This window comes from Eriocheir sinensis, chromosome 29 (genome assembly GCF_024679095.1).
Source record: "Eriocheir sinensis breed Jianghai 21 chromosome 29, ASM2467909v1, whole genome shotgun sequence".
Lineage (NCBI taxonomy): Eukaryota > Metazoa > Arthropoda > Malacostraca > Decapoda > Varunidae > Eriocheir > Eriocheir sinensis.
The window spans coordinates 16,763,084-16,784,612 of record NC_066537.1 but is presented as its reverse complement, the minus strand read 5'-3'; the positions used below and the strand labels follow the sequence as shown (position 1 = coordinate 16,784,612).

The window sequence follows — 21,529 nt, the reverse complement described above, 5'->3', positions numbered from 1 at the left end:
TGCATGCGTGTGTAGTTGTGATATATGGGAAATAAGCTATGCTCATGGTGTCCCATTTCTTAGTTTCAATCAATCAAAATTAGCTTTGACCTTGTTTATTTTGAACAACCTTTTTGTATTTATTTGTAGCGGTCTCACTCCTTAGGTTCATTTGTATTTTTTTTTCTCGACCAGAACTTCATATCTTTACAGGTACCTCTCATTTTATGTGAATTTGGTTAAACACAATGTTAAAAACAGTATATATTTTAAATTACACAATTTCTTTAGATTAACCCTCTCGTGCGTGCACCTTAAGTTTCCAATAGTTTCTATTCCACTCACCATGCATTTCTCAGGCCCGACTGGCCTTTTTTTGCCGCCACGATACTCTACATTCCCAGTCGTATTTTACCCTCACAGATATATCGTACCCCAATAAATTTGGTATCAATGGCTTCATAAAGACTTGTACTAGAACATGCGCAAATAAAAATAGAGGAAAATATAATATATAGACAATACAGACTTGTTTCAAGTCTCCATATAGAGTATTGTAGACAACAAATCCTAAATACCAACTCTTCCCCACTCGCTAGCTCGAAATTTTGTGGGCCAACTTTTTTAGCTGAATATATGTTTTGAAGCGGAATTTCGTGAGGATTCTTATGATATCCTCAAAATCCTCATACGCCTATTAGTTTCCAAGTTACACTGAGAAAACTATTTTTTTCCTCCTGTCAGAGTAGATTAAAACCTAAAAATCATTCAGAGCTCCTCATCTACGCTCCTTAGAAAGGTTGCCATATGTTACCATTAAGAAACTTATCTCAACAAATGATGCTCCCAAATTTGATGCATTTTCAGCGATGATTGTACCCACAACAACTTCCTTCCAATTAACTGTAGCAACAAGTCCGTAATTTGAGTAACAGCGGTACAAGCCAAAACATTCCTTATTTTGGCGAACAGTGCCATGTGGATACAGGGCAACTGGTTTGTTCACGTTGTGGATATGGGCAACTGACCTTGGTCGTATGTGACTTGCACCCTGAAAAGTTGGAGTTGCCTGTTGCGCCTACCACCAACGCGGTTGGAGGAAAAAGTCCCAGTGTGATAACAGCTTGAGACCCCATTCCCAATGTTTTCCGCTCTGTGTGCTCTTGTCTTGTGTTGAACAGCAGGAACCCACACTCACATCTTTGACTTGTACAAACAGGATGCTCGTAAACCAAGGCATTTTTAGTAATTTTCTTTTGCTCGTAAATCAAAACGCTTGTAAACTAAGGCACTCGTAGACCGAGATATTTCTTAATCTTCATTTATATAGTGGAATGGCATCCTGTTGTTGGTTAGGAGCTTGTCATTTATGTAAATCAAAAACATTACTGTGGCCAACACTGTGGCACTCCACTTGTTACTCCAGTCCACCTTGGCATTCAATCCCCTATTTCTGTCCTCATTGTCTGTCTCTTAGATTCAGTTTTCATCCATTTCAAAATGTTTCTCCCCAGTCCTTCCATATTATGTGTGTGTGTGCACATGTGTGAGAATGTAAATGTATTATGTGCTGTATTCCATTCCATTTGTTGCTAATGTCTCCCTCTTCCTTCCTTCAGGGAAGGTCGTTCCACACACACACCTGCCAACAAGGAGTCATCTGGCCAGCCATTACACTTGTCCTCATCTGCACCTCCTGTCCAGTCAGGGGCAGGTCACCAAATGTCTCCTGCTCCCCTCAGTCTGGCAAGATCCCCAGGTGCCCCCAGCCACCCTCTGTCACCTGCCCCAAGGTCACCCAAACCCCCCAGCAGGATATCCCCAGCCATCAGTAGTGATGCCCCTTACCTGGAGGAGCTAGACTATGGTGCTGCACCCCACACCCCCGGGAGCTTCCTGCCCCTCGCCCCACCCTCCCCCAGTCCCCCACCTACACACTGGTATGAAGAGTTTGGCCGCCCTCCCACCCCAGGCAGTCCCCCTAAGAAGGCCCCAACCCCTACCAAGAGGAAAGAGGCCAAGGGCAGGGTGTCGGAGCAGGAGGCAGCAAAGCCCCAGCCAGCCCCTGTGCCCAGCCCCAAGCCACCTGATGCCAAGACCAAGAAGAAGTCCAAGAAAAAGATGGCCAGACTGTTTGGCTCCTTTTCTCCCCCCTCGCCCCCTCCACAGAGAAAGCCGTCAGAGCTCCATTTTGACTCGGACAGTGAGACCACCACCCCAGACCGGCCCCAGACCCCAGGCCGAGAGGTAGGGGACCAGGTCTTTCCTACCTCGCCCCCTGAGCTGTTCCAAGGCAATCAGAGGAAGCTGGGGGATGACTACGTGTTTGACTCTGACCAGGACAGCCCTCCTGAAAGGCCTCCTACCCCTGGGGGTGGGCGGGAGGTGCAGGACATCTTGGCTGGGGAGTCTGGCAGGGATGTCTCAAGACAATCCTACCAGTATGAATCAGTGTTCGACACAGACTTTTTCACACCTTTGGAACGCCCCAGGACACCTGGGGGCTCCAGCTCCAACACCCCTCTTGCCTCGGAGAAAGACTCCCCCTGTCCCCGGCTTCCTCTGTCAGATTTCTCCAGCAGTGCTCCACTGATGATGCGGCCTACTTACATGACCGAGGGCCTGGATACCCCAGTGGCCTCCCAGTCTACCTCATCCATGGTTCCAGAGGCAGCCAGAAAGACCTCTGAGGTCCCACCACAGGAACGGGGCCGGGCAAGGGTACCCAAAGTTGCCACCCAGCAGAGAGAGGGAAGGAAGTCTTCCAGCAGTAGCAGCAGCAGCAGTAGCAGCAGTAGAAGTAGCAGCAGCAGTAGTAGCAGCAGTAGCAGTAGTAGCAGCAGCAGCAGCAGCAGTAGCAGCAGTAGTAGCAGTAGCAGCAGAAGTAGCAATGTTGGCAGCAGGAAAGAAAAGCAAAAACAGGCACAAGGAACAGAAGGCCAGACTTCTGCTGGTAACCTCAGCTCCAGGCAACCCCAGGCAAGTAACAAGTCCAAGGCTGCTCTTCAGCAGGCATCCTCAGAGAAGATGAAAACAGTACAGGAGGTTCCCCCTAGGAGGGCCAAGGCAGGGGAGAGAAAGGAACAGGGTGACAAAAGACCTGAGAAAACACCTTCCTTTGCACCAGCTACCAATCCCCAAGCCAAGCCCCAGTCCAAACGGCACCAACCTCATGAGGAGGCAGACAGCAGTAACTTGGCTAGGGGTGGAGCTATGCCTGGCTCCAGGACACTACACAACAACAAGCCTGCCACTCAGGGCTGGGGTGCTCCTCCAAAGGAGCCTCCTGGGAGGAAGCCTCACCAGGCAACCCTCACAGCTCCACTTAAACAGGGTGTTGGCAGCTTTCCATCACCACAGGGTCCCCAGACTGATGGACCACAGAGACACAGAGGTCGACTGCCTCCACAGTTCCAACAGATGGAGGGGCGAGAGGAGGGTGCCCGCTCAACTTCCCAGCCCAGGGGACACAGGGAACCTATGAATAAGGGTGGACAACAGGCAGAGTTACGCTCTCAGTCCCTTCCAAGGACACAGACAGGTGGCAGGGGTGCCCAGCATGTGGGCAAAGCCACAATAGAGCCCCAGCCCCAGCCCCAGCCTCCAGTCAGAGGCAAGCCTGTATCCTCCCCTAAGAATCAGCACCCCTCCCCACCCAGCTGCCCCTCACCCCGCCAACAACCCAGGGGTCTTCCTCAGTCCAAGCCTGGCAGCAGTGCCTCACCCCAGCCACAGTCAGCCACCAGCTGTCCGCCTCGCCCCCAGCAGCCCCGCTTCACACAGGGCAACTGGTCTGTGGTGTCTCATGGCAGCACGGCCCCCCAACAAGGCCAGACTGACCATGGGGCTGCTAGACAGCCAGCACCCCCACACTCAGGCCAGGGGGGCCGGGCTCTCCTGCCTCAGCCTGGGTCAGAGCGCAGAGGCCCACCTCACTCGGCACAAGGGAGCAGAGCCACTCGGCCAGCCAGCCAGCCTCACCCTCCACCCTCACATGCCCTGCCAGGGAGGGTGCCTGCTGGTAGCACTTCACACCACCCTGAGGCCAGACCCCCTAGGCCAGGTAGTGCCTTCTCAGGGAACCTCAGGGCTCAGGCTACTGTGCCAAAGAATGGCTCGGCTCCACTCCAGCCAGGGGCAACACAGGATAACGCCAAGGCCCCAGATGAGCAGCAGCAGCAGCAGCAGCACAGGCCTTCAGGCACACCAGGACCCAGCCAGAGGTTTAAAAGTTTGAAGTCTATTCCTTCTCTGTCCAGCAGCTTCTGTAAAGGTAAGAGTGAGGGCTCCCAAGGGTCTGCCCCAGAGACCAAGAGTACCCAGGCAGCCCACACATTTGAGGAGGACCTTGAGCTGCCCCTGATCAGGGGGTCTTTACCCCTTATGAGCCCCATGCCCTGCACCCCTGCCCCCCACCGTGAGGACCCTACACCCTCCACCTCTGAACCCCTCATAGGCTCCCTACCAAAGATGGACCAGGTTCACCCCCCTGTGAGTCCCATGGCCCCCACGCCCCATCACCGCCCCCACAGCCCCATGGAACCCCCAACTTCTTCCTTTTCTAGCAGGGGATCCTTTGTGCTTCCAGCAGCCCCCAGACCCATAATGAGTCCCATCCCCCCCACACCCTCACGGCCCTCCTCCCCCCCACCCTATAGCCCCATGCCAGTGCTGCCCTCCAGCATGGGGCCAATCGTCAGTCCACTGCCCAACACCCCCAGACACTCAATGACTGAGACCTTCAGTCTCCTGAGCCCCATGCCGGCCACCCCTCGGGCCGAGGACCATCACCCACTGGGGAACCTGCACGAGGCCGCAGACCAGTTCTTGATGCGGCCCATCATGAGCCCCATGCCCCAGACCCCAGCCCATCCCTCCCAGGCCCCCACACACACCCAGGCCTCTGCCCCCACAGGGAGCAGCACACAACTGTCAGCCAAGGACATGGCCAAGAGCCCCGTGCCCCCCATGGCTGAGTCCTCAGACTACCCACACCACCCCATGATGAGCCCCATGCCTGTGCACCCCTCTGTGGAGCCCATGATAAGCCCCATGCCCCACACCCCCAGCTACCATGGGAGTAGTGAAAGGTGTGCCCCCAGCCCCCTGCCGTCCCTGCCATCCGGCCCTGGTCCACTCATCAGCCCCCTACCCCAGACCCCCTCTTACTTTTCTGGTGCCCATGACCACCAGTCTCCCTTGTACATGCCCTTCACTCCTAACCTCCACACCCCCCAGACCCCAACTCACACTCCAGAGGCACAGCTTCCACCCCAGCCTGAGAGACAGTCCTCCTCTTATGGTCCAGTGTCCTCAGCTCCCACCTCAGCACCTACCTCATTCTCATCCCAGACCAGTGCCTCCCTCACACCTGTACCCACTCCTCTCACACCCATTCAGACCCCTATACAAAACCCTTTCGCTCCATTACAGCCTCCACTCACCCCACTTCAGACACCTCTCACCCCCATCCAGCCCCCTCTAACCCCTTTGCAGCCCCCCTTCACCCCATTACCACCTCCTCTCACCCCACTGCAGCCTCCACTTACCCCCATTCAGCCCTCCACCACCCCAAGACCAGAGGGTCCATCATCAGGGTGCCAGGCATCAGATGAGAGTAACTGTGGTGGCATGCAGTACAGCCCTATGCCTGTATTACCCTCTGCTCCTAGCCCAGCTCTGAGCCCCATGCCCCAAACCCCTGTACATATGCCAGATAGGACCCTGCCAACCTCTCCACTCACAGCCTCCACTCAAGGTCCCTCTTCCATCTTTGGCCTCCTATCCCCTCCTCCTGCACCCCAGAAACCTCAGTCAAGCCCACAGTCTGCTTCTGCTACTAATGCACCACAATCAAGTCCAAGGATGTCAACTCCTGCCACCCATTCCCAGCCCAGCCCACTGGCTCCATCCTTCCTTGCTGCTGCAACCCCTCCACAACAAAGTCCACTACCACAGCCTCCCCTGGGGGCTACTGCCACCCCACCCCACCCCAGCCCCATGTCACAGGGATTGTTGTCATCTGCTGCAACCCCACCCCACCCCAGCCCCATGTCACAGGGATTGTTGTCATCTGCTGCAACCCCACCTCACCCCAGCCCCATGTCACAGGGATTGTTGTCATCTGCTGCAACCCCACCTCACCCCAGCCCCATGTCACAGGGATTGTTGTCATCTGCTGCAACCCCACCTCACCCCAGCCCCATGGCTCAGGGATTGTTGTCATCTGCTGCAACCCCACCTCACCCCAGCCCCATGTCACAAGGATTGTTGTCATCTGCTGCAACCCCACCTCACCCCAGCCCCATTCCTCAAGCTGTAAGGTCAGCATCGGCCACTCCCTCACACTGTAGCCCAATATCACAACCTCAAATGTCATCTACCACAACCCCACCACAACCCAGTCCTCTGTCTCAAGCCTTCATGTCAGCATCTGCTACCCCACCACAGCCTAGTCCTCTTCCACAGCCCCTAGTGTCAGTTGCAGCCACCCCACCACAATCAAGTCCACTCTCTCAGGCCACCGCACATCTACTCAGTCCTCACCCACAAGTCCAAGCATCACTTCCTGCCACAACACCCCAGCCTAGCCCCTTGCCACAGTCCTTTATGCCTACTACTGTCATGCAGCCCCACCCCTCCCCTCTGTCACAAACTTTAATGCTGGCTTCCACCCCTCAGCCTCAGCCCACCTCTCTTATGCAGCCCCTCATTTCAACAGCAACTACTCCACCTCATCCCAGTCCCTTGGGACAGGCCCTCATGTCAGAGGACACAGCATCTCAACCTCAACCAAGTCCACTGTCTAACATGTCAGCCACAGCCGCCCAACCTCAGCCCAGTCTTCTGACACAAGCCCTCATGTCAGCTGCTGTTATCCCATCCCAGTCCATTCCCAGCCCACAAGCCCTAGTATCATCTTCAAACTCAGTCCCACAACCAAGCTCCCTTGCACAGGCTTTTGTATCCATAGGGCCCTCTCAAAGCCCACTACCACAAGGTTTGTTGTCTGCCATCTCAACAACATCCCAGCCCAGCCCCCTGTCCCAAGCTGTGACTTCCCACCCCAGCCCAGTGGCATCTCAAGACTCTGCTGTCACACACATCAGACCAATCATCACATACCCAAATGATAATAACCTGCCTGACCCTTGCCTCACACAGCCTGCCTTGTCTGCCACCCCAGCCCCAGCCCTGCCCTCGCCTGCCACCATCTCCACCACTTACACAGTGCCGCCAGTAACTCTCACCACTCTTAGCACCACCATCACCACCTCAGCACCCATCTGCACCACCATTACATCCACTTTTTCTCCTCAGCCAACCACCCTCATCACATTCAGCATCCCAACAACCATCTCCACCACCCAGACAGCCCTAGTCACCCCACTTACCAGTGTGGGTGTCTCCCAGGGTGGCGTCACCACCACTCTTGAAGCTCCACTAACGGTGTCCACAAGTGTCCCGGCACCCAGGCTGACCACCCTTGACCTTCCTAAAGCACAGCCCCACATGGCCTGGCCTCAGTCCACCTCCACAGTGACTCCCAGCCCACTTACCAGCACAAACTTCACCCCATCAGTCAACAGCAGTCCTGTGTCTAATACTCCACCCATGGCTTCCACCAATGCTGCCAGCATTCTAAAGGCCACCCTACTCTCGGGGGGCACAACAGGAACCTCACAGCTCCAAGCTACAGAACTGTCCATGCAGCCCATCACTTCAACACCTTTTTTCATTGCCCAGCCTGGAGGAAACCCTTCCATGAGTCAGCAGCCTGGGTGTCTCCCAAAGGTTATCCTGATGCCCAAACTGCGAGGATCTGTTCACATCAGCCTCCCTTCAGGGGTTCCTACTTCCACCATGAGGCTGCCAACTCCTATCTTGAGAACTCCTGGCCCCTCCCCTCCTGCCACTGTCCTCACATCCAATCCCATGGTTCCCCTTCCTCAGTCTGTGGAGGGATCAGGCAACCAAAACTTGCAGTTTGCCATGCCCACCAGTTCTGCTCCCAACATAACTTCCTCTGCCAACACAGAGGCAGCAGGCATGGGTGTCACACCTTTCCCAGCCCCTGCACTGGGCACCAGCGAGAGTGTGGGCAAAGTGGACAAGCCCACCAGCAAGATGCTGGCTGACATCATGGATGAACTCAGCAATCAAGATTTTTGCCTCCCCATGGAGCAACAGGGGTCCAAGGAGGGCAAGGAAGCAGGGGATCCTGGCAGCAGTGGAGCTCCAGGGAGGATCCTGCAGCAGGGTGGTCTGGAAGAAAACTCATCCAGTAGCACTCAGGCCTCACAGCTGCCACCAGTGTTGATGATGTTTTTACAGGAAATGCAAGAAAATGATGAAAATGAGCATATTACGGAGGAGGGTGTCAACAGAGAAACTCCAGTTGAGTCTTCCAGGACTCCTGAAGCTGCCAGGAATGTGCCAGCCACTACTTGTACAATGTCAGCCTTGCAGAGCCTGCTGACTCCAAGACCAAACTCAAGGCAGCCTTCCCTCAGCCCAGCACCCACCAGCCAGCCACAGCCACCAGGCAAGGAACCCCCCCTCTCAAGAGTGCCAGCCATCTCACCCAATGCTTCTGGCACCACCTCACCCCTCCAACCACCAGCCACCACAGCCACCAACAGTACCATGCCCGCACCTGCTGGGGGATTCCTCTCCCCCTTGTCCGTAAGGAACATTATGCCTCGAGGCCCCACTATGGTAGGGATAGGTGGGGCCCCCAGGCCCTGGGGTCAGACCATCAACATGCAGGGGAGCCTTGTGGTCACCTCCCTGGGGAGCCTGCAGGCACCCCTCATCACCCCACAGCCAGGTGTGAGGCAGCAAGGCTTGCTGAGGCCCCCCTCCACAGCAACTCCGCCCTCCTCTGCTCCCACCACCCTCTTCCCCCAGTCATCCCCCATCATGTCTGCCCCCACCACCATCACCTTCACACCACTCACAGCTGTCACCTCTACTCCCCCTTACATGTCACACATTACCACACAGGTGTCTCAGGCTCCTGCTGGCACCTCCACCACCACCTTTGCTCCTCACTCCTCCCCCTCTGTCACCCCCACAACCCCTGTCTCCACCTTCGTGCCTCACCCCTCCCCCTCCATCACCCCTGCCTCTGTGTACGCGCCTCATGGCTCCCCCTCCATCACTCGCACATCAACATATGTACCTCACACCTCCCCTTCCATGACCCCTGCCACCTCAGCCTCTACATATGTGTCACACCCCTCCCCATCCATCACCCCTGCCACCCTTTCCTCCACATATGTAGTCCATACCTCTCCTTCCATCACCCCTGCCTCCTCTGCCTCTAGATATGTGTCCCATACCTCCCCTTCTATCACCCCTGCCACTCTTGCTTCAACACATGTGTCCCATACCTCCCCATCCATCACCACTGCCACCCTTTCCTCAGCACATGTGGCTCATACCTCCCCATCCATCACCCCTGCCACCCTTTCCTCAACACATGTGTCTCATACCTCCCCTTCCATTACTGCTGCCTCAACATATGTGCCACACACCTCCCCTTCCATCACCCCTGCAAGTCCAGCTACCCCTGCAACAGCATACGTGCCCAATACCTCGCCCTCTGTCACCCCAGGCACCCCTTCCACTACATATTTGGCTCATTCTTCCCCTTTAGTTACCCAATCTACCCCTGTCTCATATTACTTGCCTCAGAGTATTAGCACACTCACCTCTGTTACCCCTGGCACTTACAACCCTCAGACCATCACCACAGTTAGTCAGTCTTCTCCTTTCATGTCCAGTTCCACCCCAGCCACCCCTGCCTCCACAGTCACATCAGCCACCCCTGTCCCGTCCCATTGGCCTCAGGGTCCCTTAACAATAACCCCTGCTGCACGTGGTTCTTACTTGGCTCAAGTTTGCCCCCCTGTCACTGCTGCCAATGTTACTAACTCCCTCCCCTATAATCCTCAAACTAGCAGTACCATCACCTCTGTACCATCTCTACTACTATCTCAGACTACCTCCCCTGCCACCACTGCTGCCATGTTCTTGCCTTACTCCTCTCCCTCAGTGAGTCTTGCCTCTGCAGCCACAGCCCAGGCCTCGGCCCTCCCACCTAAACTCTCCTTCGTGCCACAGACCACCTCCACTGTCGCTCCGTCCGTCTCCATCACCACGCATGCCTCCCACACTTCCACTGCCACCTCAGTCACTTCACATATGTCTCAGACTGGCCCCCAGCTCACCTTTACACCAGTTCCTCAGTCTGTCTCCCCAGGGTGGTCAAGGGGCATGAGGATGACCACAGCAGCAGGAGCAGGGGGCAGGTTCATGCCCCTTCCTGGGTGTGTTAGGGGGACATCCCCCACCACCACTACCACCTCTATTTCCCCAACACGCACCACATCTGTTTTTTCCACCACTAGCATCCTTCCTCCCCCACAGGCGTCCTTCGCCCCTGTCCCTGTCCCTGTCTCCTCCCAGGCTGGCGGCACCCTTCATCAGGGGTCCTTCTCAAGGACCCCTGGGATGATAATGTACAGAAGGCCCCAGTTTTCAATAGGCAAGTCAGGAGGGTTAATAGAGCCAGCCACAGGGTGTGTAGAACGGCCCCCATCATCATTCAGCTTCTCCCAAGTTTCCCCTGGAGCACCAGGAAGAGCAGCAGCGGAAGGAACTCCCAGGATGATGGGCTTCCTCACCCCTGGTGGCCCCCATCAGCTGCCTGTGAGGCTTCCTGCTCCTTCACCCAGCCAGCCCTCCAGTGACAAGCAGAACGCAGACCTTCCCCCAGACATTACTACCTCCCCCTCCACATCCTCCATCAGCTCCACCATTACCTCCACTGACACCACTACACTTTCTACTTCTATAACTGCCATTACCACCCTTAGCCCTCCCACTACTACTGCCACCCTCACCCCTCCCACCACAGCTACCATGGTCATCCCCTCCACCAGCTCTGTCATGTCCTCTTGCAACAGTAGTGCCCAGCAGGGTGCAGCTGCTTCTTCAAACTCCCCTGCCAGTCTGCCAAGCTCCTTCAAGCCTCAGGATCCAGACAAGACCTCTCACCCCCGCCACAAGTTATTCAAGTACAAGAAGCACATGCCCCCACCACCCACCAACCACCCTGCCACTGTCCCCGATGACCACCCCGAGGGCTGCCAGCCAGGCCGGGTGGAGACTGCCGGCGCCAAGCCTCAGCCCAATAGGTTTGAGGCGTACAGCTCCACCAGCAGTGGTGGCAGGCTGAGCCCTCGCCCGGGGACCATGGAGCACCTTGTTTCTCCACTGGCCAGGGAAGGGACTGCCCCGACTGTGGTGGTGAGGCGGCCACGACAAGTTACACCCGGCCCCGCCCCTCCCCCTGGCCCCGGGCCCAGCCCTGTCTTGGACTATGACACTCGCTCTGTGGATTCACTGGGCTCCATTGGGGTGGAGCTGCAGCAGCCATTCTCCAGCCGGCCTTCCTCAGATGGGGACTCTGAGATACGGCCGCTGGCCACCCCTGTGGGCCACATCCGAAGGATCAGGGAGTCACCAGGTGGCTCCAGGGGCCGTGCCAGCTGGTCCACAGAGAACACCCCAGTGTCCACCAAGGCGCCCGCCCCCTCACCCTACCTTGACCTTCCGACACAACAGACGTCCCCGCTGTCACTGGTCATCCAAAAGTCAGCCGCCCCCGGCGTGCACCGTGATGCCCCACAAGACCCTGACCCCTCTTTGTTGACACCCTCCCGGCACCTGCTGTTTCCCCACCCTGCCCAGCCACATGAGGCCCCAGCATGGGATGAGCGGGTGCGGCCCCTCAGGAAGCGTTCCTTCACTATAGCCGCCGATGAGCCGCCTGAGCCAGAGTCACATCACCATGAACCACCCGCTCCTGCCCCTGCCCCTGCCCCTGTCCCTGTCCCTGCCCCTGCCCCTGCCCCTGCCCCTGCCCCAGCCCCAGCCCCAGCCCCAGCCCCAGCCCCTACCCCTGCCCCTGGCCCTTGTCTGCAGGCGGCCTCCAGCCCCGCCACCACGCAGCCCTCCCCCAGCCCTCCCCCACCAGAGAGAGATAATCAAGCTACTGGGCCCTCCAACCTGCCTGGGCCAGCACCCCCCTTGCCCCCCCACATGATTGGCTACCCCCTGTACTCAGGCCTCAACCGCCAGCAGGAGACCACAGCCCGGCCCTTCTTGAGGGAGACTTTTATTGCCGTGTCCAAGTCTGGGCCACCCTCACTGCTGCCTCCCTCCAGTGTGGCCCACACTCCTCCCAGAACCTATGGCCCACAGCTCCCAGCCCCGCCTGCCAAAGACAACATGCCGCGCCCCCCCATGAACAAGGATGATGCTGGTGGCCAGTACTGGAGGTTCCCTGGGCCCGACTTGAGGACCATGCCCCAGCAGGCTCTGTTGGCTCACCTTGGCCGACCCAAAATGAGACACTGGCCTGATGTGCCTGAGCAGCTGGTGGCCCACCTGCCATCACAGAACCTGAACCACCTATTCCCACCCCCCCACCTGAGCTGCACCTCACACTACCTGGTTCGAGACCGACTGCCTCACCCGTCCCTGCTCACATACCACAACCCCAGCTTCTTCCCGCGGGCACACCACCCGCCCGGCCCCATGGGGGGTGAGAGCAGGGCTGGCAAGGAGCTGGAGCAAGAGCAACGGACAAGTCAGCTCTCCCCCGATGACAGCCCCATCAATGTAGTGGATGATGCCCCAGACCCTGTCTTCCCCCAGCAGGAGATCAACATCCCTCCGTTGACAGAAACCATTTCCATGGCGCCAGGGACAGGGGCCAGGATGGGGTCAGGACCAGGGGATGGCTCTGGTCTGGAAGGTTTAGGCAAGTCCCTGCACCACCATGTGTCCTCTCAGAAGTCAAGGGTCCCACTGCCCCCAAAGACTGGTCTAGCTCCTTCATGTGGTGCCCCGCCCCGCCAGGCCTCTGGGTTCCCTGCCTCTCCAGCTGGTCCCACACACCTGCCCGGAACGATGTCCTCCTTCCTGGCCGGAGAGGCTGGGGCACAGGAGGACGAAATTGACTTTCAGACTGGGGACAGCACAGGCCCGTTACCAGGTGATGGGGCACGTCCTGAGCAGGTAGGCAAGCTGGGAAAGTTCCTGATGAGGTACAATCGTGAGTCTGTGGACCACTCCCGGGCAGACATTGTAGGTGGGGAGGAGTCTCAGGCTGCCTTCCCTCGTGATGAGGTGGAAGGAGTGACAAGGCTACATGACAGCTGCCTGGAGGATAGCCTGTCAGAGAGCCAGCTGTCTGTCCTGCAGAAGATCAACCAGGAGACGGGGAACCAGTTTAGTAGGGGCTTCAAGAAGACCTTCACCACCAAATTTGGAGACAAAGACAGCATTGAAGGAGAAGAGGCTGCCTTCAGAGAGGGAGAGGCATCATCCTGCACAGAGACTGAGGACACCTTCAGGGGAGTCCAGGTTCCTTTTGGGGGATCAGAGTCAGTCCCCACCAGCAACATGGAGTCAGATGGGGCTCCCTGCCGGGAGCTGGAGAGGAATGACACAGCCCTTTGCTCACATCCTGCAGGGACCCCCAGCAGCAAGGGAGACAGGCCCACCTGTGCACAGAATACAGTGGTGTCGTTCATGGCAGCCCAGGCGGCCACACTCAGGGAAAGTGAAGTGACATCTTGTAGGGAGTCTGAAGTGGCTTTGCCCAGAGCACCTGAGCTGCCCCTGAGTTGTGGAGCCAAGAATTCCTTGAGTGGGGAACCTGAGGAGTCTTCACAGACTCAAGTGGCATTATGTGCAGAGAATGAAGTAGCCTTGTCCACACAGACTGAAGTGATTTTACCAACACAGACACAAGTGGCCACACAGCTAGAGACTGATGTGGCCTCGCAGATTGAGGCAGCTGGGGTGGCCTCACAGATAGATAATGATGGAACATCCCAGTTAGAACCTGAAGTGGCATCACAAATAGAAACAGAAGTGGCCTCACTGATGGCCGGAGTGAGCACAGACAGCAGTGGGGAGGATGCCTCCTGGAACAAGGTTGGCAGCCAGGACCCCGAGGACGAGGAGTCGAAGGCTGCCCTCATGGAGAAGGGTGGCCCCTCTGACCACCTTGGAGAGACACTCTCCATCCTGAAGGGAATGGACAGCCAGGCTCTGCTGGAGGTGTTTGATGAGGGGGAGGAGGGGGCACGGGAAAGAAAGGGTCTGGAAGGACAGTTGCTGGAGCACCTTGAGTCAGGGTCAGTTTCCAGCCCTGCCCTGGCCCTCCTAGCCTCCCGGGGACCCTTGACCCAGGAGGACAGTGACTTGGACTCTGTGGTCACCACACGAGCCTCACAGATCATTGTGCGTCGCAGCAGTTCTTCCAGCCAGGCAAGTGATGGATCTGACTACTCTCCCCCGCCTTTCTCCCCCCCACGGTCCCCCGGTCTGGATTCCTCCGATGCTGACGACACCTCAGCAGCCTTGCTCCACGCTGGCAGGAGGTCAGCAAGGGGGGTTTCTGTCAGCCCTGCGCTGAATGCCTCCAAGACACCCACCCTCCCCTGCCAGCTTGCTGTGCCACATCAAGACAGCAGCACACTGGAAGCACCAGCAGGCCGGCCCATGACTCCTTCCCCAAGGCACCACTCTCATGCAGCCCCTCAACAGCAAGAGAGCCACAGGAGGCCTGACTCCATCCCTCCGTCCCCTACAGTAAGCTTGAAGGGTCAGGAATGGCCAGAGGTAGGACTGGACAATCAGGAGGATGTAGAGAAGCAGCAGAGCCGCCCTAAGTTGCCCACCAAGGCCGCCCTCAAGGCCTTCACTGAGGACTTGCTTCCTCCACTTCCCCCCACACCAGACAGCAGTTCAGAGGTGACCTCCACTACCCCAGATGTTGCCATCTCCTCCTTCCGAGGCAGAGGCAGGGGGCTGGGGTGGAGTGGGCGGCCAACAGGTAGAGTGAAGCTGACATCCCCGGGGAGGAAGCCAGGCCGGGGCCGGGGCAGGGGCAGGGGCAGGGGCAGGAAGAACCAGGCAGTCAGACAACACCTATGGAAAGATGACAGCCCTTCTCCCCCACACATCAACAAAAAGACAGGTGTGGACTCTGCCACCCCCTTCCTGCCACCCCCCCGATCCCCGCCACCTCCCCGATCCCCGCTACCTCCCCAATCCCCGCCACCTCCCCGATCCCCGCCACCTCCCCGATCCCTGCCACCTCCCCGATCCCCGCCACCTCCCCAATCCTTGCCACCCCCCCAATCCCTGCCACCCCAAACCACACGCAGAACACGCCGCCCCGGCACTAATGTTTCATACACCAAATACTTTGACACTGAATCAACTACACTGCCCCCAAAGGCACCACTGGTGCCACCCCTGCAACCTGCCCCACCTGTATCATCCCTGCCACCTGTGGCACCTCTGCCACCTGAGCCGTTAAAACCAACCGTGCCACCCCCTATTGAGACCCAGCAGCAAGTCACATTGCCAGTACCCCTGGGTGCCCCAGCCCTCCCTCCACCCAAGAGGGGTAGGGGCCGTCCCAAAAAGGCCGTAACAACTCTGCCTAGAACAGAGGCTTCCCAAGAGCCTGCTGCTCCCCCAGCGCTGTCCAACCTCCCCGAAGCTACGAAGCGCCCCCGAGGCCGACCACCCAAGAAACTCTTAGGCAGCACATCAGAGCCACTGCCAGTGGTGTCCTCGTCACAGCTCACCGTCAAGATAAACAATGACTCCAAGCTGAAACTCACCATCAGGAGGATGTCCATAGGCAAGAGAATGGCCACCACCACCCCTCATGTACACCACAAGAAGAGGAAAGGGACACCAGAGACTACCACACCACTTTTGCCAACACAAAAAGCGGACTCCATCAACACCAGCCGCAGTCCCTCAAGCCGGGATTGGCCAGAACAGTCTGGCACCCTGTCCCCTGCCTCCCAAGACTCCCCTGACTCCTTGCCACTGCACTGTGACCCCCGGGATCCCCTGGGTATTGACTTGGAGGACGAGGAGATGGAGGCAGTCCGGCCAAGAGGTTCAAGGCTAAAGAATAATATATATGAGTTTGAGGAGGACTTGAGTGAGGAAGAGCTGCCTGTCAAACAGCGTGCCAAGCGTTTCCGCGAGGGGGGCTCCCACACCTTTAAGCGTGCTCGGCAGATTCTTTGGAATGCCATCAAAACTCCTGTCAGGGACCCTAACTTCAGCTACCTGAGGACCCCCAGCCGTACCCCCTGCCACACTCCAGGCCACTCTACCCCCAGCTATGCTCCTATGTACACTCCAGTCCACCGTATCAACTACACGGGGCCCGGCTCCACTCCCAGCCATGTTTCACAAGGTGACTTCAAAATCCGCCTCAGGAAAAAGCAATCAGACCATTCCAACCTCGTTGTCAAGATAAAAAAGACCCAGGGCCCATCCCAGCCAGAGGCACTTGACACAGACCACGTCCAAACACAGCAGGCAGATGCAAAACATCCCCAGCCACATGAGCCAGAGGCACAGGAAGAGCCTGGCATGTCAGCTCACGATGCTCCTGCACTGAAATCAACAGAAGAAAGTGAGAGATTGAAGAGCCCAAGTGACATTGCTGCACTCCAGACCAAGGATGGCCTTCCTAGCTGCCCCGAGAAACCAGCCGAGGGGAGCAAGCCAGCCATCAAAAAACTCATCATCAAGAAGTCCAAGCTTAGTGGGTTCTCTGCCTCCCTGGAAGCTAGTGATCGGCCACGACCTGGGCGCACTGATGATGGCTTCCTTATACCAGCAGTCCCTGCCTCAGTCCCTGCCTCAGCCCAAATTTCTCCTCCCACACCAACTCAAGCTCCTACATCTGCATCATCCTCAACCAAAACTACTTCTGCCCTTGCTCCAGCCCACATTACCCTGAGACTGAAAAGGTCTAATCTTCAGTGGCAGCAGGACCCCACCAATCTTAGTGTGACATCAAGCAGCTGTAAAGAGGACAATCTCATCACCACCAACACTTCTAGTGCCACCACAACCTCTACTACCACTACTACTGCTTCAATTACTACTACATCTGCTACTGCGACCGAAACCACTACTGCCACCACCAGTAATACTACCATGGCAACCACTGCATTGACTACCACAACTGTCACAGCAGGGAGCCCAGTGTCATCTGAGAGACTGGTTGCTAAGATACAGACACCTCTCAAAATTAAGATCATAAACCCATCCCAGGAGTCAAGCCACCAGGAACCTGACTCCTCCGGCCCCAGCCACAGCTCTCCTCCTCCCACAGCCCCACCACAACCCTCCACCACCTCTCAGTCATCACCAACCACCACCTCCACCACACCACCCGCACCAGTCCCCTCTTCACCGCCATCACCAACATCTACCTCCACCCTCTCCAAGCCTAGCCAGACTGTTGTCTTCCCCTCACCCCCTGCCCAGTCCTCACCCACCACCCACCCACCACCAACCTCTGCCTCACAGCCTATCCAGACACCATCCTCCACAAAGACTTCCACAGGCTCCTCATCGTCATCCACCCATCTTCACTCCACCCCACCACCCTCCACATCACACACCACTCCTCCCACATCTAAGAAACTTGCCACATCCTCAACACCACCAGGCAGACTGACCACACCCAAGCCCACCACCCCCACCATCACGTCCTCCACCACTGGCTCATCTCTCAACACCACACCGGTACCTTCTCCCCGCCCCCCTAGCACCCCTCGTGGCGTGGACTCGGTGGAGCAGGCACTGGCAGCTCTCCTGGGCTCCCCAACGAAGGGCTCAGAGAGGGTGGAGGCTCCTGAGGACAGAGAAATGGAGGACAGTTACCTTGCTGCCCTTCTTATGGGAGAGAGGGGCACCCCCCCGGAGGCCAGACACCAGCACCCCCGGCAATCAACACCCCCAGAGGACGTAGACATGGCTGCCGTCAATCAGTCAGTGGACGCCAAGCTCAAGACACCACCCAGAGTTATGGTGGAGAAGCTCCCCCAGAACACAGTGGACTCATTCACGGCATTGTCCCAAGAAAGCACCCCAAAGAAGCTGTCCACTGCCACCTCAGCTGCAGCCCCAGAGACCAGCGGGGGGCAACAACAGCCCCTTGAAGATGCCTCAACCACGACTCCCAGGAAGAGACTTTTGTCCAGCCCCAAAGACACACAGCCCCCCAAGAAGCCATGCAGGGAAGGTATAGGGCCTGAGGAGAGTGTGGCCCCCTGTCCTCCCAGCACCAGCAGTGGCTCAGCCCCTGGAAAGGACACCCGAGGTTCTCCTGGAGTTAAATCTCCTGTCAGGCCCCCAGGGATACCAGTATTTGGGCCAGGAGGAGGAAGCAGCCCCAACAAGGGTCTTGGTGGTCCAGACAGGAGTACGCCTCCCTCCTCAAGAGCTGAGCCAGGCAAGAGAGTGGTAGGAAGGCCGCACCTGTCCTTCCCGCACCGCCGCTTCACGGGCGGGAAGAGTGCTGCTGCCCTTAAGAGGATTGCCTCCCTGGCCACCATGGACCATCCCCAGAGTGATAGTGTTAGCTCGTCCACCCCAACCCCCACCATCAGGAACAAGCGCAAGGGCAGGCCCAGGCAGAGGGGGAGCACAGAGGAGGAAGAGGAGGAGGAAGACCCCAGTGACCGTGATCTGGGCATGAAGGGAGCCACACGACGGAAAAAATTTGCAACTCGGCTGAAGGTGTGCCGTGTGCTCTCCAGCGAGTCTGAAGAGAGTGCTGGTCCCTTTGCCTCCCCTTCCTATGCTGCAGCCAAGAAAACCAAGATCTTAGACAGACCAAAGACCACTAGCAACAAACCTACAGGCACCATAGGCACCAGCCCCTTCAAGATCCACGTGAAAGCAACAGCAAAGGGAATAACCATCTGCAAGCAGCTGCCAAGAGCCCAGGAGACAGTGACTGTAGAACGGGAAGCTGGTAAGGGTGGGGGAGCAAAGGACGGAGAACAGACGTCACCCCAGCAGACTGAGAGGGAGGAAAACAACAACCGCATCAAAGACCTTCAGCTGCCCCCTAACTCAGCTCCCGAGGCAACTGACGACATCGAAGAGACACTAAAAAGGCTGGATGGTTTCTCCCCTAACACTCCTCGGCCACGCAACACCACCACCCCCATATCCAGCTCCCCAGCCAACCCCTCCGGCCCTTCACCTGTGCATGACATAGACTCCGGAGATTCTGCAGAAAGTGTATCCACCAGAATATTTGGTCGAGGGGTAAGTCCAGCCAAACCTAAAACCACCAAAAGAAACACATCCACAGAAACACAGAATACAAACCAGCAGGGCACCAGCACCAGCACGAGCCTCCAGCAGAGTGAAGAAGAGAGAGGAGCTGTTCACAAAAGTCCGGCAAAAAATGGATCAGGGGGCAAAGTGAATGAAAAGGCACAAGGCAAAGGCAAGCAGAGGAAGCAAGCAGAGAAGCAGAGTCCAAAAAAGCAGAAGCAGACCCCCAAGAAGCAGAAGCAGAGTCCAGAAGTCAAGAAGCAAACCCCAAGGAAGCAGAGGAAAAGTCCAAACACCAAGAAACAGAATCTGGGCTGTGAAAAAAAGTCTTCAGGAAGCCCAAAAGAGACCTCACAGGGAAGTCAGGTTCATGGAAAGAAGAAACAGACTGCAGAAGGCCAGAAAAATCAGACCCCAGGTAGCCAGAAGCAGCCTGACACTCAAAAACAACCTGACAGCCAAACGCAGACCACAGACAAGCAGGGACAGGCCTCGGACACTCAGAAACAGGCCAAAGGGGACCAGGAACAGACACACAGCCAAAGCCCAACCACAAAAGACAAAAACCTGACGCCAGACAAACGTAAAGCGATAGACACTCCGAGGCAAAGAGATGGCCAAGCCTCAGACAGCCAGAAACAGACAGACAATCAAAACAACGCTCGAGATAGCCTCTCTTCATCCACCTCCAAAGAGTCATCATCCACCAGTACCTGCCCTACTCAGACCACAGCCTCCCCTCACCCTCCACCCACAGCAGGAGAGACAGCCCCATCCTGCACTGACAAGGCCAATTCACATCACAGCTCCACCTCCTCACGCACTCCTCCAGGCCACACCGCAGCAGCTACTGAAACCAAAAGACCAAAGCGAACCCGTCAGGTGACTTCATCAGATTCCGAGGTGAGTGAGGTCGAAAATACAAGTGTCGAGGGCAACACAGTAGGAGTCAGTCCCACGCAGCCCGCAGAAAGACAGGAGGGAGAGCAGAGTGGGGGTAACAAAGACGATGGGAGGAGGGAAACTGAGAAGAGAAATGACGCTACAAATGGGACAAGAATGGAATGCCAGTCGAAGAGGCCTAATGATCATGATGCTACTGATGATGATGATGATAACAGTAATAGGAGAAAGAAAAAGGGCAACACCAGTGGGAAGGATGGAGACAGTTCCAACAAGACCAAGGGGAGTGACAATACCAGGAAAGATAAGGACAGTGAAGGCAGCAACAACAGAGGCGGTGAGAACAGAGGTAACAATGACAGCAGCAGCAGAGGTACCAGTGAGGACACCAGCAGGAAGGAGACCCAGGAGAAGAGGAGTCAGGGCAGCACCAACAACAGGGGAGAAGTGAAAGCATCCTCCGCTGTCCCCTCAGTGACCGAGCAATACAGCGACCGCATCATTGACGTCAACGCTGAGTATCGCGACCCCATGTGGAATATGGCGTTCCTGACCCCTGACTATTATGGCCGGGATGAGATGGCATCACCGCAACAAGCCTCCTCGCCTGGTAAGTACCCTTTGACTAATTTGCTCCTTAATTTGTTGTCGTATAATTCCCTCAGTGTAAAGTTGTGTTTAAGTTGTAGTATTATTCTTCCAGCTCTAAATTCTGGTGCATCTGATGAGTGTTCACAGCTTAGGAAGGGAGTCTTTTGTATGATTTACCATATTTCCCGCCATATAAGACGCACTTTTAAAAAAAAAGAAGAGTAAAAAAATCACCCTGCGTCTTATACCCCAATGGTTAGGTTCTGGTAGGCCTCGGGGTTATTGTTACTGGTACGAAACCAACACCCAAAACACCTCCGTTTGACACAATAGTTTTCAGATGTCTCCAGAATGAAATATGCTGTATTTTGCGGCGTGTTACACTCACTGTTTTCACTCTGAAAATGCCTAAAAAAAGTTACCCCTGCGCGGTGTACATCAAAGGTACAAATTTTGATTGCTTTAGATAATGAATAGTGTGATGCAATAGAAAAGGAAAGTGTGAATAAGCAGAAGAGAGGGGGAGGACATCTGATGCAAAAAATCATACAGGTCACAAGAAGATGATGCGCCACATGTAGGAGCTGATGCGCGGTGTGAATAATAAACACAAAACACAATTCTGTCTTGGCGCGCCAGTCACCAGTGTGCTGGGTACTTTGGCGGTGATGCTTAAAGCGACTATTACACGGGAACAATAATGGTGGAGCAGGGTATACAGTCATACCTCGGTTGACGTGACTCTGCTCGGCAACCATGGGGACGGACTTGGGCTGCGCAACGGCCCAGTCAGCTGACATTTTCTGTGATACATGTTCGAAAGAATGGATGAAGTGTTTATTGTAGACGCATT

General features: G+C 56.3%; 1 protein-coding gene across 1 annotated transcript in view; it reads left to right on the top strand.

Annotated features, from left to right (window-relative positions):
- LOC127005290 (uncharacterized) overlaps positions 1–21,529 on the top strand; it is a 94,171-nt gene that overhangs the window by 27,203 nt on the left and 45,439 nt on the right. The window contains exon 13 of the mRNA XM_050874084.1: positions 1,599–20,695. Coding sequence (XP_050730041.1) covers positions 1,599–20,695 — 19,097 coding nt within the window. The remainder of the gene's footprint in view (positions 1–1,598; positions 20,696–21,529) is intronic.